The sequence below is a fragment of the Megascapheus bottae genome, chromosome 2 (assembly GCF_031878675.1).
Source record: "Megascapheus bottae isolate mThoBot1 chromosome 2, mThoBot2.hap1, whole genome shotgun sequence".
NCBI lineage: Eukaryota > Metazoa > Chordata > Mammalia > Rodentia > Geomyidae > Megascapheus > Megascapheus bottae.
The window spans coordinates 59324304-59339367 of NC_143510.1; the positions used below are offsets into that span (position 1 = coordinate 59324304).

General features: G+C 38.5%; 1 protein-coding gene across 8 annotated transcripts in view; it reads right to left on the reverse strand.

The window, feature by feature from the left end:
- Nucleotides 1-15064, reverse strand: part of Grip1 (glutamate receptor interacting protein 1) — a 615745-nt gene that overhangs the window by 42639 nt on the left and 558042 nt on the right. For all 8 annotated transcript variants that reach the window (XM_090328055.1, XM_090328040.1, XM_090328060.1 and 5 more), the window contains 2 exons: nucleotides 10271-10340; nucleotides 9038-9183 (listed from right to left, as the gene is read on the reverse strand). In XM_090328055.1, coding sequence (XP_090184181.1) covers nucleotides 9038-9183; nucleotides 10271-10340 — 216 coding nt within the window. The remainder of the gene's footprint in view (nucleotides 1-9037; nucleotides 9184-10270; nucleotides 10341-15064) is intronic.

Sequence of the window (15064 nt, forward strand, 5' to 3'; positions counted from 1 at the left end):
AATTCAAACAAATCACCTCTTATAAAAATAAAGCATACTCTCAATATGTGTGTATGTGTGTACACATCATAATCATATTTCTCGGAAATACAATTACAAAACGGATATTTGATAATATAAAGAATTATTGCTTCTTCCTACACGGTTTTCCTGCTTGGGACCCAGACTTTGTGTTTACGTCATGCCTATTCTGTACCAGTGTCACCAATACAGAAATCCCCTCTGTTTTCTCCTCAGAATATTTTTTTTTTTGCCAGTCCTGGGCTTAAGCTCAGGGCCTGAGCACTGTCCTTGGATTTTTCTCAAGGATAGAGCTCTACCACTTGAGCCTCAACACCACTTCTGGCTTTTTCCAAGTATGTGGTACCAAGGAATTGAACCCGGGTCTTCGTGCATGCTAGGCAAACACTCTATCACTAGGCCAAACTCCTGGCCCCTCCTCAGAATATTTTTAAAAACACAAACTTGAATACATTACTCTCTTCCTTAAAGCTTGTTCATGCTTTCCCCAACTTGTGAAAGACAACACAACTCCTTTTCAAGAGTGGAGTCAGAACCTCTATTTCTTCAGTGAGACGCATCATCCTCTCTAATTCCAGTCGCTACTCTCATTTCTCTCACCATAGAATTGCATCAGTGCCTTGTATAGTACTTTTGTAATATCATCAACCTTTGCAAGCTTGTTCCTTTTACATAGACATCCTTCTTCCATTTGCTCTACTGAGGAGTTTTTCATCTTGCTTCAAAATTTGGTCCAGATATCTTTGAAGGAATCTTCCAGGACCCCTGGGTTTAGGGATCTTTCCTAATACTTCACAGGTTTTGTGCATTCTTCTACTATTTCTCAACTTAAAACATTTTATTCTTACCCTTCACCAAGGAGAAAAATTAAATGTCTTTAAGTTAGGCTCATACCGGCAATACTAACTACTCAGGAAGTTGAGGTTTGAAACCATCCTGGGGAGAAAACTGCATGAGACTCTCATCTCCGATTGTCCTGCAAATAGTTGGAAATGGAAGTGTTGGGTACATACATGCCTGTACACACATAGTTCATGTTCTAGAATATTCTTTTTAGTCTTTTTGACCTCTTTCCTGGTCTTCACTATTACAATAGGATCACCTTGAACACACAGACTTTATGTTCCTATCTCTATGACTTAGAACTATGCCTGGCACTAGTGCAAAATTGGAAATGAGCAAAAGGACAAGTGAATGTGAGTATGTAGAGGTGTTTCCAGGAAGAATGCTCCAGGAGAGCCAGCTCTCTGCGATGCCAAGGGGCACTTTTCTTCTCTAAGGTGACTGAAAGCCAAAATGGCTCACTCAACATGAGAAACTAAGAGCTGGGCTGCTGTTGGAGAGTCCAGGAAACCTAGAACCCTAGAACATCTTCCTTCCACTGTTTTACGAGCATTGAGTCAGCTTCAGGATGAATTTCCCATTCTACTTTCTTTCTTGGGACAATCTGAAAGGCCCTGTTGCTGAGGAGAAGGGCTCTAACTGCCACTTAGAAAGCCATGCTCAGCCCATTTGGGAGGTGGAAAAGCCCCAGGATATTTTTTCCTTGAGCCTGCACCAGCTGAAGAGCCTAGAAAGATGCAGCTAGACTTGTTCAGCCAGAAGAGAAACTTCCTGTGAAGGAAAAACTCAGAATCACCAGTTAAGTTTAAAGTGAGCCTAAACCAGATGTTAATGATATTATAAGCAGCTTTTATATCATGACAGACGGTTTGTGACTATTAGTGAAAGACAGGAAAGGGGGCAAACCTACTTGTTTGTTCTGCTCAGTTCTAGTTAAGAAAATTAATGGGACCACAGAACAGATGCAAAATTGCTGCCTTACTTATTTGCAATGTTATTTGCAGGCTTCTTGAGTATTGCCTGTTTAACAAAATGAACACTGCCTGGCCTGAATCCATAATGGCAGCTGCTTTCTGTGGCCAAATAGGAAGCTTGGACTTGAGACAGGAGTCTCTGGATGGCATACATGTGCAGGTCAATCAAAGGTCACTGCAGCTAAGTAGGATGGAATTAATTTTAGAATATGGCTATGTGTCTTGGAGTTGGATAGATCTGAGAAAATAAACCATTCAGAACATTTCCTAGAATTGCATAATTGCTGCAAGGTTACTTTACCTGGTCATGTCAAAGAAATATACTAAGAGAGTATTCCAGCAGGTTGTTAAGTGTTTTAGAGCAGAATTAAAACATCTTTATATAGAAATGATTAGTGCTAGTTTGCAAAGCTGGGCCTTTTTGGGACAGTGCTTCACAATGTGTTGTTCTATCTAGGAACTTGTTAGACCTGTAGGAATCACACACTCTTCAGGAGAGATCCAGTCAGCTATATTTGATAAACCCACTCAGAATTGTTCATGGACATTTAAGTTTGAGGTGCCAAGTTTCAGAGAACAAGGATGAAACATAAGAAGGAACTTTTCCTCGATCATAAGTTCTTGTCACAGTCCCTTCCACAGGCTCTGAGTAGAGTCAGTATCAGTCCTGGGCATTTGTCATGAGGTATTTCTGTTATTCCCTCTAAACCTGAAGTGGGGATAGCTCCTTTGCATCACCTAGCTTGGTTTAACACTGATAAACTGAAATATATATATATATATATATATGCTAAAATTTAACTAGTGTTAATGCTGCATGTGCACAAAAATCTACTTGGAAATATATGAAGGTAATTTGCTTTGGGTAGGACCAACTGCAGTGTGGAAATGTCTTTTCTAGACAGATTAGAGCCATGAAGGTAAAGTATTGAGTTTATGGTCTCTAAAAACAAGCTCTATGTAAGAAAACAAGATGATTTAAACTAAGAAAGAAATCATTTACAGCTGTGTATTTGATTTTCAAAAAGATGGGAATCCCATCTATGTTATATGGGATAGATTTAGGAACTTCTACCAATTCCCCAAAGTCCCTCAAAGTCTCTAGGAGGGAAGGTTCAGGCTTTCTTCTCAAATCCAGCCACATCTCCAAACTCTCTCCTCTTCAGTGATCTGGATACAATCAAAGCAAGGTTCAATGTTCAAAGTCAGCCTGGGCACAGGCTGAGACTCTTATCTCCAATTAATCACTAGAAAAAGGGAAGTGGGGCTGTCCCTCAGGGGAAGGGAGGTAGCCTTGAGCTGAAGAGCTCTGGGATAGTGCCCATGCCAGAGTTCAAGCCCCCCCCCCCAAAAAAAAATAAAATGCTAGAAATGGTGCTGTGGCTCAAGTAGTAGAACTCTAGCCTTGAGAAAACCCAAGGACAGTGCTCAGGTCCTGAGTGTAAGCCCTGGGACTGGCAAAAGAAAAAAGGCTATTGGCAACTTTGTTGACCTGAAGGCTGCATAGCAGTCATGGTCCTGGAATTCTGGACCCATACAAGAATAATTTCTCTATATTTCAGTTACATATCTGTGATTATGAAAGGTGATCAAAGCAAAAGCTTCTGAAAGAATATCAACCAAAGCCAGAGAGAAACAAATGCCCATATCCTGAGCTTTCCTAAAATGTTTGGTCCTCATTATGCTAAAATTAACTTTATAATATCTAATGGCTGTTGACAGCATTCATTGAGCCTTACTAGGCATAAACATTGTTGCTAAAATACTGATGTTTAGAGAAACTAATTTGCTCAAGCATCCTAATTTGTGGTTTTGAAGTCAGTTTAATATTCTTAGTCATTTCATACTGTGGGCTAAAAACAGTTAATTTAGACTCCCATGATTGTCCCATTCTACCTAAGTAAAAGCAATAGTTTCTAACCAGTTATTACAGACTCACTTCACAAAGCTCTCTACAATTGGCTGCTGGGGTAAAATTCTAATTTCTTAAGATGGTTTACAAGACTTATCATGATTTGGTGCCAATATGTTTTTTAGATCACTTATTACCATATCCTTAACATACTTAAGCTTTAGCCACATTGGTCTACTGTCTTATTTCCCAAACCCTTTCCAGACTAAGGTTGTTAGTTTGGACTTGTCAGGCTCAAATATACTCTTTCCTTCTACGAATACCCATAGCACATCCATTATATATTTAATTAACAGTTTTCTAACCAACGGTCCCTAGCACAGTAGCTGGTTCTTCATAGACACCACAGTATTGATGGCATCACTGCAGATAAAACTTTCACAATATTCAGAAATAGTTGAGGTATAACGCAGAGAAATAAGACTAGTAAGTGGAAGAAAGGCTAGCATTTTGAAGCTACGTTTGTTAAAGTCAATTGCAGTATTGGCCAGTGTAAGAAAGTCAACTTATAACCATCATGGCTGTGAACTTTGTGAGATCCTGTGATTGATGATGGACTCAAGGAGAAAGGATGGAGAGGAGTAGGTAATTAAAAAAGGACAGAGAATAGTCTGTCCAATATTACCATGAATTACATTTTAGGGGAAGTGAATTACACAGAATATTATCATTCAGAAACATTGTGCTGATCATGGGTATAAATAATTTGATGTGATAGTTAAAATTATCAGCATAATTTCAGATAATCAAACTCCCCAAATCAGTGCCTGTTCTAATTATCAATGCTCATATTCAACTCAAGTACATCTTAGCCAAGATCAGAATGCAAGAGAGCCTAAAAGGAGGAAAGAATGGAGGAAAATAGGGTGAAGGAAATCAGTAACTGAAAATAAGATTTAGCTCTCCCAGTGCTCAGTTGCTGTTTCTGAAACCCCTGCCAATGCATCTGCACAGCTTGGAACTGGACTTGTTGCCAACTGTGTACAGCATACATATTTATCTCTGGCTTGGCATCTTTACTCTGCAAGGAAAGTAGCTGAGAACTACTGAGCTAGGCAAATTATGCTAAGTAGGTTTCTCCACAGGGCTTTGCCTCTTTGTTAGGATGGAACCCAGATGATGCTGGAAAGTTTAGCCCTCTCTTAGAATAAACCCCCCAAATTAAGTGCAGCTGAAACAAACTGGCAAGGAGAAGAATGGAAGTACTGGAAATAAAAAAAATCAGTTGTCTGGGAAATAATGAGTAAAAACCTGAGCATTCCTTTAAATATTGGTTATATATATACATACATATATATATATGGAGAGAGAGAAAGAGAAAAGAGAGAGAATATAATAATTGTTAACTATACCAAGGGGTATAACTATGGATCTTTTGAAACACTAAGTAGAAATCATGAACACATGACATGACCTAAGCTTTAGATATATGTGATTTGGTTGTGGGATGAGTCTAGATCACTGACAATACTTCATTTTTTGGTTAGTATTATGATTTGGATCTCAAGTATTGCTAAAGGAACACACACCTTAAAATTTTGGTCACCAGTTTGTGACACTTTAGGATTTAGAACCTTCAGGAAGGGGATCCTGTTAGGTGTGCACTTAAATGAGATGATGGGACCTTCCCCACTTCGTTTCCTGATGTTGTAAAGTAAAAGTTTTGCACTGGAATATCTGAAAATAAATCTTTATCTTCTTTTTTTTTTTTAGTTGGTTGTGGGGCTTGAACTCTGGGTCTCAGCACCGTCACTACGCTCTTCAGCTCAAGGCTCGCGTTCCACCACTTTGAGCCACAGCGCCACTTCCAAAATCTTCCTTCTTTTTCAGTTGATTTTTCAAGTAATTTGTCACAGTCATACAAAGCTGACTAATGCAGTTGGGATGAAATGTCATATTCATATATATTCATAACATATGCATTAATTCATGAGTATGCCATTTCATACTACATGTACCTCAATCCAAATGGTTTGTATACACAGAGCCAGTCATCATTTACACACCTATTCTTTTATCTTACCAATGTCATGGAATATTCCTGAATAGTAAGTTTCATTCTCTTCTTCCTCTGTATTTATGCGGTCCTGCTTTAGTTATAAATACAACACATTAGAATCAAATCTTATGATTTGCATGTGTTGAGTTCTTGGTTGCTCATCAGTGGTACTATTTTTGAGATTCTCATGAGGTAGAACCTAGCTAAAGGAAGTTGGTTACTGGGACTGTGTCACTGGGTGCTCTCTCTTATTCTAGAGCCTCTATGTAGTTCTGTTTCCTGTACCTTGGGGTGAGTAGCTTTTGCCGCATATTCTTTCTGCCATGATGCTGGTTGCTATGCTGGGTCATGAAAACTGTTATATCATGAGATAAACTGTTATATCATGAGATAAAGTAGATAATTCCTTCCTTTAGGTTTGTTAATGTTAGGTATGTTATCACAGTGATGAGAAAATCTACTGTCAATTACATAGAAAACTCTAAAACATAAATAAAAACCTAGGTGAAGTAAGAAATAAAACACCTTCAAATTGTTTAAAACAGAAATTGTATTGAAAATAAAACAACAAGAGGTTCTGATTTTAGACAACAATAATCTATTGTGTATTTCAAAGATCTTCAACAACTTGGGAAGCTCTCATCATAAAGAAATTATGTTTGAGGAGAAAGTTAGGTTTAATTGGATCTAAACATTTTATAAGGTATAGAGGTATCCAATTCTATTGCCCTATTCACATGCACAATTTTAATGTTGCTCTCTATCAGTTAAAATACATTTAGTTTAAAGAGAAAAGGACGACACTGGAAGCTATGATGGTTTGAATATGAAGTACTCCTCAAATGACTCAGGGGTTGAAGATTTGGCCACCAGTTTGGAACGCTGAAATTGGAATGAATTATGAGGACACTAACTTTATTAACAGACCAATAATCCACTGACAAGTTCTGCCTCACCACACTCCAGAAATCATGGAGTTAATTGGCCAGAAACCAGAGCATGGATTGAAACTTCTGAAAATATGAGCCAAAATAAACCCTCTTTCTTCAAGTTGTTTCAAGGAAGAATTTTGTGACAGTGGCAAAAAGCTAACACAGAAAACTGACATCAAGAAGTAGGGTCATTTTGAGGTCTTTCTAAATGTTTTATGGAGGAATTTGAAAGATTTGGAAGTTTCAAGCTAAAAAAGAATTTAGAATGCTGTCAGCTGAACCTAATGGATGATTATGAGGGGATCTTAGAAGACCAGAATGCAACAAAGGAATGTGGATGGATGAGAGCACTCTCTTTGGGACTGGATTAGAGGTCATTCACAGTGTATTTTGCCCCCAAACTTGTCTACGTTTTGTTCATGTCCTGAGACTATAGTGGTTTGCATTTAATGCTGATGTACTACTTAAGCTATTAGAGGACATTTCAAGACGGACCAGCATTTAGACTGTGGCATGTGGGGAAGAGGGTGGCTGTTTTTAAGTAGGTTTACAGTTACAATCAAAAGGAATAATAAAAGCAGAGCAGAAAGATTAGGAAAATTTGCAGTTTGACCAGAAAAAATAATCCAGTTGAACTTGAAACCAAGGAATGTATGGTTGGTGAAGATACTAGTATTTTTTTTAAGCCAAAAACTTTATATCAGGGATAATAGTGATGTTTTGAGGGCATCTCACAGATGCATTTTACTAAAGGCAGGCTCAAACATCTTTCTTTAAGAAGGTGCTTCAGGATACCGAGCATGTTCTGAGCCATTTAGAGAAGTATTTCTCCAAGTTCTGCCATCTAGGTAGTCAGAAGCTACTGCTGTCATGGTCCAGGTGGGTCTGGCTACTGTTTGAGCTGGGTACAGTCCTCAGAGTTGGCGATGTGATATTGGTTTTGCAGTCAGTTACAACCCAAGCATTATAAGAGCATGCGGATTTTCACCAGGGCGTAGCTGGGCAGCATGAGAGGATGATACATGAAGCTGTGAGGGTAAAGCCAAAGCTGCAGTGGAGATCTGTGAAGTGAAAAATGCCAGGAACATGGACCATCTGTGTGGATGGTCAGAGCAGCAAGCCAAGCCAGCCCAGGAGGAAGGCCCTGTAGGCTACTGCAGAGCAAGAGTTCCTCAAGCCCTTTGGAGTTGGCCTAACCCAGAGAGTGGACAGAATGTATTGTTTTTCCTGTTAGGTTTTGCTCCCATTCCTCCTTTCTATGCTCCTGTGCATTTTTGTAATGGAAATATTTCCTCTGAGCCATTTTATCTCAACTGTACCACTTCTCCAGAGGCTCACAGCTAAAAGTTTTAAACTTAGAATTTTGAGCACTGGTGAGACTGCTTAAATCTTATCACTTTCTGTGATCTCCCATGTTATCTAACTCTTTCAATCAATGGACTTTTTCCAAATAGTTTCAGATCCTTTTTTTTTTTTTGGTTGGTTGTGGGTCTCGAACTCTGGGCCTGTGCACTGTCCCTAAGCTCTTAAGAGCAAGGCTATTGCTCTACCACTTGAGCCACAGCACCTCTTCCCAGACAGCTTCAGATTCTTACTATAATCAAATCAAAGGGCTTCTTTTGCTTGGCTACTAAAGGTTTTGCCCTTGGCATCACTGAAAGTTTGTTAGAATTGCAGAATTTCAAGTCACACAGAATCTTAAGTCATAAGCTCTCCAGGTGATTCCAAAACCAGTGGAGAATTCAGAATCTACTCTATTTTCTTATTATTGGAGTCTATGTTACTCCCCAAGTGGATATAAATCTTTTGGGAAGCATCATAGCACAAAATGCAACAAAAGTTTCCTTTAAATTCTGACTCTGCAATCAACCATTTAGAAATATTTCATGAGGAAATAATTCAAAAGAAAATGAAAATTTAAATAAAGATATCTATATATTAGAAACACCAAGATACTACTATATGCAATGAAACAATTAGAAATAAGAAAGGAAGACATTAGGGGGCTGTAAAATGGTAAAATGTGTCTAATATAAAATTAAAATGCAAATTTCAGGATGATTGATGATTATAATTATGTAATATAGATAACTACTATTACTGCATTAGGGGCTGTGTTAGGTGGTGATGTGGTTTTCATCCTTAAACTCACGTTGATATAATTATGATCACACAATGAAAGAATCTTAAAAGAACGACGATTTAAAACTCATTGTATGTACAATTTGAAGACTCAATTGTGTAAAACCCTTCCTCAATGTCCCTAGCCAGCTGTTGCATGTAAAACGTCGCCACCTGTCTTCATGACAGATAGGCAGTGAGGAGCAGCAGGCTGGAGAGAGGATGCCATGGATACCTGAATTATCTTCATCTTTGCGGATTTTGAGCTTCACCAGGTCTTCGCACTGTTGGAGGATCTGGACCGCATCTTCCATGGAACAGTTATCCAGCCGTATGTTATCTATGGCAAGCAGTTTATCCCCAAGTTCTAGGGTCCCAGTTCTGTTAGGAAGTGCAGACACACAAACAGACAACCCATGGTGAACACATTAAGTAGGCCATTTAAAGAGACAGCACAAAACAGCATTATGGTGATCTTTAGCTAAAAGGAAGTGCTTTGACTATTTTTAAATGATGCTTTGCTGATAAATATCCTTTTTATCCCCTGCCCTGACCCAGTCTTTTTTTTTTTTTTTTTTCTGCCAGTCCTGGGCTCAGGGCTTGAGCACTGTCCTTGGACTTTCTCAAGGCTAGAGCTCTACCATTTGAGCCACCGCACCACTTCCGGCTTTTTTCTATGTATGTGGTACCAAGGAATCGAACCCGGGTCTTCGTGCATGCTAGGCAGGCACTTTAACCACTAGGCCAAACTCCCGGCCCGTGACCCAGTCTTTTATTTATTTTTATTTTATTTCTTTTTGTCAGTCAGGTAAAAAGGAATTTTTATGGGTGAAATGAAAAGAGTCAACTGGGCCAGTAATTTGGCCTAGTGGTAATGTGCTTGCCTAGCATACACAAAGACATGGGTTCAATTCCTCTGTACCAGATACATAGAAAAACCTAAAAGTGGTGCTGTGGCTCTAGTGGTAGAGCTCTAGCCTAAGGACAGGGTTCAGGCACTGAGTTCAAGCTCCAGGACTGGCAAAAAACCCCAAACAACTCCCTTATTTTGATGATATATAGAAGCAAAATAGTAGACTTGCACATTTGCTTGCCCCAAGGTGGACAAGAGAATCATTTAACAAAAGTGCCCCATAAGCTCTGTGTCTTTGAGAGGTGCTTCTTATAATTGCCTACTTTCTGTGTTTTTGCTAGAAAATTAAAGATGGAGATAGATGGTGAAGAATTATCCATGCTGACCCTCAAAATATTTTCAGCTAATTATTGTCTTCTCTGGTTGCAGAAATAAATTGAATGAAAGATCTATGTAGCCATTGCTACTACGGATAAAAAATATAATTGACTAGCAATGGCTGCCTAGAAAACAAGAGAATAGAGGCTATGATATATTAACAACATCTTTCTTGAGATCACTTCTGCTTTCATGAAGAAATACTTTGGAGTGTACTAGAAAACACATTTGTCTTACCTGTGTGCCACACTCCCTTTCTTAATATCTGAAATGACAAGGGGGTCACCTGGTTTTCTGCTGGATGGTGCTGAAATAATGAGAATAGAGAAGTCAGGATTAACAGCATTGTTACACGGAGTTATATTTACTGTTACTACAGGTAATTTGTATGTAAACAAAACTTTCATGAAAGTATTTGTAAACTTAAATAGTACATCAAAGTCATTTAAAATTGCAGTTGAGAAGGCAATTGGGGTGCAATAGTTCACATTCATTTATCTATTTTTACGTTAGTGCTGGGGGTTTGAACCTAGGGCCTGGGCACTGCTTCTTAGTTTTTTTTTGCTCAAAGCTAGTAGTACTCTACCACTTAAGTTGCATCTCTATTCTGGCTCTTTGGTGGTTATTTGGAGGTAAGAATAAGATGGTCTTTTCCTGATTGGACTGATTTTAGACTTTAGGATTACAAGCACAAGCCACCAGTGCATGGCTTTAAATTTGTTAATTAGTCTGTGATTGTCAAGAGGGTATCCAATGGATTTGCTATTTCAACAGAAGAATATAAAAATGAGTTTGGATAAAGCTTTGATGATAGAGAGTACGATTCTGGTTCCCACTCCTTTTGCCATTACTTCCCAGTAAAGAGGTAATGCACTTGATAGGAATATGCCATGTCACTTAAGTGTACCAGGAAGAATTTTTATTTATTTATTTTTATTGTAATTAATAGAAGGGTTATATTGTATTCACCAGATAGAAGGAGCATTACTTCACAAACATTGATACCCTTTCTCACGACATGGTCCCCATTTCCCTCCCACCCTCCCCCCGCTTATCTTGATTTCCCCCCTTCCCTATCCAATTTCAAATAACCAATTAAGCAAATATAAAATATATCAGATAACAAGGTGAAATATTGTAACAATACGATATAACCAAGGGATAGCAAAAGAGATAAGAGATAACATAGTACATTAAGAACAACAATCACTCATTATATGGCTTTTGTTACTTTACCCTGGAGGTCCTTACATTTAGTGTCATACTATTTGGCCTTATGTCTCTAGATTTTGTTCTATTGTAAATTTCTGCTAGGAGAGCCCAAAGTTTCCACTGAATTTGACAAATGAGGGAGACTCTTGGGCCTATGTTCCTTTGAGTCTGGCTTACTTCACTTAATATGATTTTTTCTAAGTCTTTCCATTTCCTAACAAATGGGGCAATGTCATTCTTTCTGACAGCAGCATAGAATTCCATTGTGTACACATACCACATCTTGTTGATCCACTCATCAACTGAGGGATATCTGGGTTGGTTCCATATTTTTATTATGGTAAATAGTGCTGCAATGAACATCATAGTGCTAGTGGTTTTAGTATGTCCTTGTTTCTGGACATTTGAGTAAATGCCAAGTAGTAGAATTGCTGGGTCATAGGGGAGTTCTCTGTTTAGTCTTTTGAGAAACTGCCATACTGCTTTCCATAGTGGTTGAACGGGTCTGCACTCCCACCAACAGTGTAGTAGTGATCCCTCCTGGCTACATCCCCTCCAGCATTTGTTGTTATTAGTTTTCTTGATCCTGGCCATTCTAACTGGAGTGAGGTGGAATCCTACAGTTGTTTTGATTTGCATTTCTTTTATGACCAGAGATGTCGAGCATTTCTTCATGTGTCTATAGGCCATTTTTGTTTCTTCTTCAGAGAAGACTCTCTTTAAGTCTTTGGCCCATCTTTTTTTTTCATATATTTTTATTGTAATTAATAGAAGGGTTATATTATATTTGCCAGATAGAAGGTGCATTAATTCACATACATTGATACCCTCCCTTTCTTATGTCTTGGTCCCCATTTACCTCTCTCCACCTCCATTTTTTTATAAGCAAATAAATTTTATTTTATTTTTATATTTTATTATTTTTTAAAGATTTTTTATTGTGATTAAGAGAAGGGTTACATTATATTCACCAGATAAAAGGTGCATAACTTCACAAACATTGATACCCTTTCTCAGGACATGGTCCCCATTTCCCACCCACTCTCCCCCCGCTTATCTTGATTTCCCCCTTCCCTATCCCAATTTCAAATAACCAATTAAGCACATAGAAAATATATCAGATAACAAGGTGAAATATTGTAACAATATGAGATAACCAAGGAATGGCAAAAGAGATGAGAGATAACACATAGGCCCATCTTTTAATGGGATGGTTGTTACTTTGGAGATTAGTTTTGGAGGGATTCAATTTTTTGAGCTGTTGATATATTTTAGATATGGGGCTTTTGTCCGTTGTATGGTTAGTGAAGATCTTCTCCTGTTCTGTAGGCTTCCTAATTAATTTACTAGCTATGTCCTTTTCCCTACAGAAGCTCTGCAGTTTAATGCAGTCCCACTTATCCAGCCTTTCTCTGATTTGTTGTGATTCTTGGTCGTTATTGGGAAAGTTTCGACCTGTGCCAAAGAGGCCTAGTGTGTCTCCTATTTCTTCTTGTGAAGTTTTCAGTGTGTCGGTTTTTACCTCCAGGTCTTTGATCCATTTGGAGTTAATTCTAGTGTAAGGTGACAAAGAAGGATCCAAGTTTAGTTTTCTGCAGGTGCTTAACCAGTTCTGCCAGCACCATTTGCTGAAGAGGCTGTCTTTCTTCCATTCTATTTTTTTGGCTCCCTTATCAAAGATTAGGTGGCCATAGGTCTGTGGTTGAATATCTGGGTCCTCAGTTCTATTCCATTGGTCTTCAGGCCTGTTGTTGTGCCAGTACCAAGCTGTTTTGATAATTATAGCTCTGTAATAGAGTCTCAAGTTTGGTATTGAAATTCCTCCTGCACTGTTCTTTCTGGTAAGAAGTGTTTTTGCTATACGGGTCTTTTATTATTCCATATGAAATTTTGGATTGCCTCTTCTATTTCTTTAAAGAATGACATTGGGATATTGATGGGTATTGCATTGAATTTGTAGATAGCCCTTGGCAAGATTGTCATTTTCACGATGTTGATTCTTCCAATCCAGGAGCATGGGAGATTTTTCCATTTCCTCAGTTCTGCTTTAATTTCCTTTTTCAGGGTTTTAAAGTTTTCATTAAAAAGGTCCTTTACATTCTTAGTTAAGATAATGCCTAGGTACTTTATTTTCTTTGAGGCTATTGCAAAAGGAGTTGCTTTCCTGATTGTTGCCTCATTGCTCTCACTGTGGGCGTAGAGGAAGGCAGTTGATTTTTGAGGGTTAATTTTATACCCTGCTACCTTTCCAAAGTTTTGAATCAGCTCAAGGAGATTGGGAGTGGAGTCTATAGGATTCTTTAAATACAGAATCATGTCATCTGCAATGGGGGAAAGTTTTACTTCCTCTTTCCCTATTTGGATCCCCTTTATGCTTGCTTCTTGCCTTATTGCTCTGGCTCTGATTTTAGAGGGAATGGCTTTAGCTTTTCACCATTAAGTATAATACTAGCTGTGGGTTTGTTGTACACAGCCTTTATTATACTGAGGACTGTTCCATGGATTCCTAGTTTCTCTAGTGCTTTTAACATAAAGAGGTGTTGTCAAATGCCTTTTCTGCATCTATTGAGAAAATCATGTGATTTTTGTCCTTGGACCTATGGATGTGTTGAATTATATTAATTGATTTGCATACGTTGAACCAGCTTTGCCTCCCTGTGATGAATCCTGTTTGATCATAGTATATAATTTTTTTGATGAGTTGTTGTAGATGGTTGGCCAGTATTTTGTTGAGAAGTTTTGCATCAATGTTCATCAAAGAAATGGGTCTCTAATTTAAGGCTAATTGGTATTGAGGAGGGTCTGGAGAAAGAGGTCAATGGTATTAGAAATATACTTCAGGGAATCATCTCAGAGAACTTCCCAAATATCCAGAAGGGCAGGCCCATCCCCATACAAGAAGCTGTTAGAACTCCAAACAGATCTGACCAGAAAAGCACATCCCACTGCCACATTATAATCCGAACAGGACTGATAGAGACCAAAGAATGGATCCTAAAAGCAGCCAGGGAGAAGAGAACAATCACCTACAAGGGCAACCCAATCAGAATAACACCAGATTTCTTAGCAGAGACAATGCAAGCAAGAAGAGATTAGAAGGATATATGGCATGCCCTTAAGTCAAATAACTACCAACCAAGAATACTGTACCCAGCTAAGCTCTCATTCATGACTGAGGGAATAATAAAAACATTCCATTCCAGGGAAAAGCTGCAACATTATGTAGCAACCAAACCAACATTACAGAAAATTCTCAAAGATGTTCTACACATAGAAAACCAACACAAGGGGGCTGGGAATTTGGCCTAGTGGTAGAATGCTTGCCTAGCATACACGAAGACCCAGGTTCGATTCCTCGGTACCCCACATACATAGCAAAAAGCTGGAAGTGGTGCTGAGGCTCAAGTTGTAGAGTGCTGGCCTTGAGAAAGTCCAAGGACAGTGCTCAAGCCCTGAGCTCAAGCCCAGGACTGGCAAAAAAATAAATAAAACAAAACCAACACAAATGTAATACAGAGAAAGAAATAGCACCTAAAAATCATACCATCTAAGTACCACAAGAACTGTCAAAACACAGGCCCTAATGAAAGCTTTTACAAATGGCAGGAGCTAATAAATATTTCTCAATCCTGACTCTCAAAATAGACTATCTAGTTGGATCAAAAAGCAAGATCCATTGTTCTGCTGTCTTCAAGAGACACATCTTGTCCCCCAAAACAAACATTTTTTGAAAGTGAGAGGTTGGAAGAAAGTTTATCAAGCTAAGCGCCCCCATAAACAGGCTGAATTTGCCATCCTCATAGCAGATAAAAGAGACTT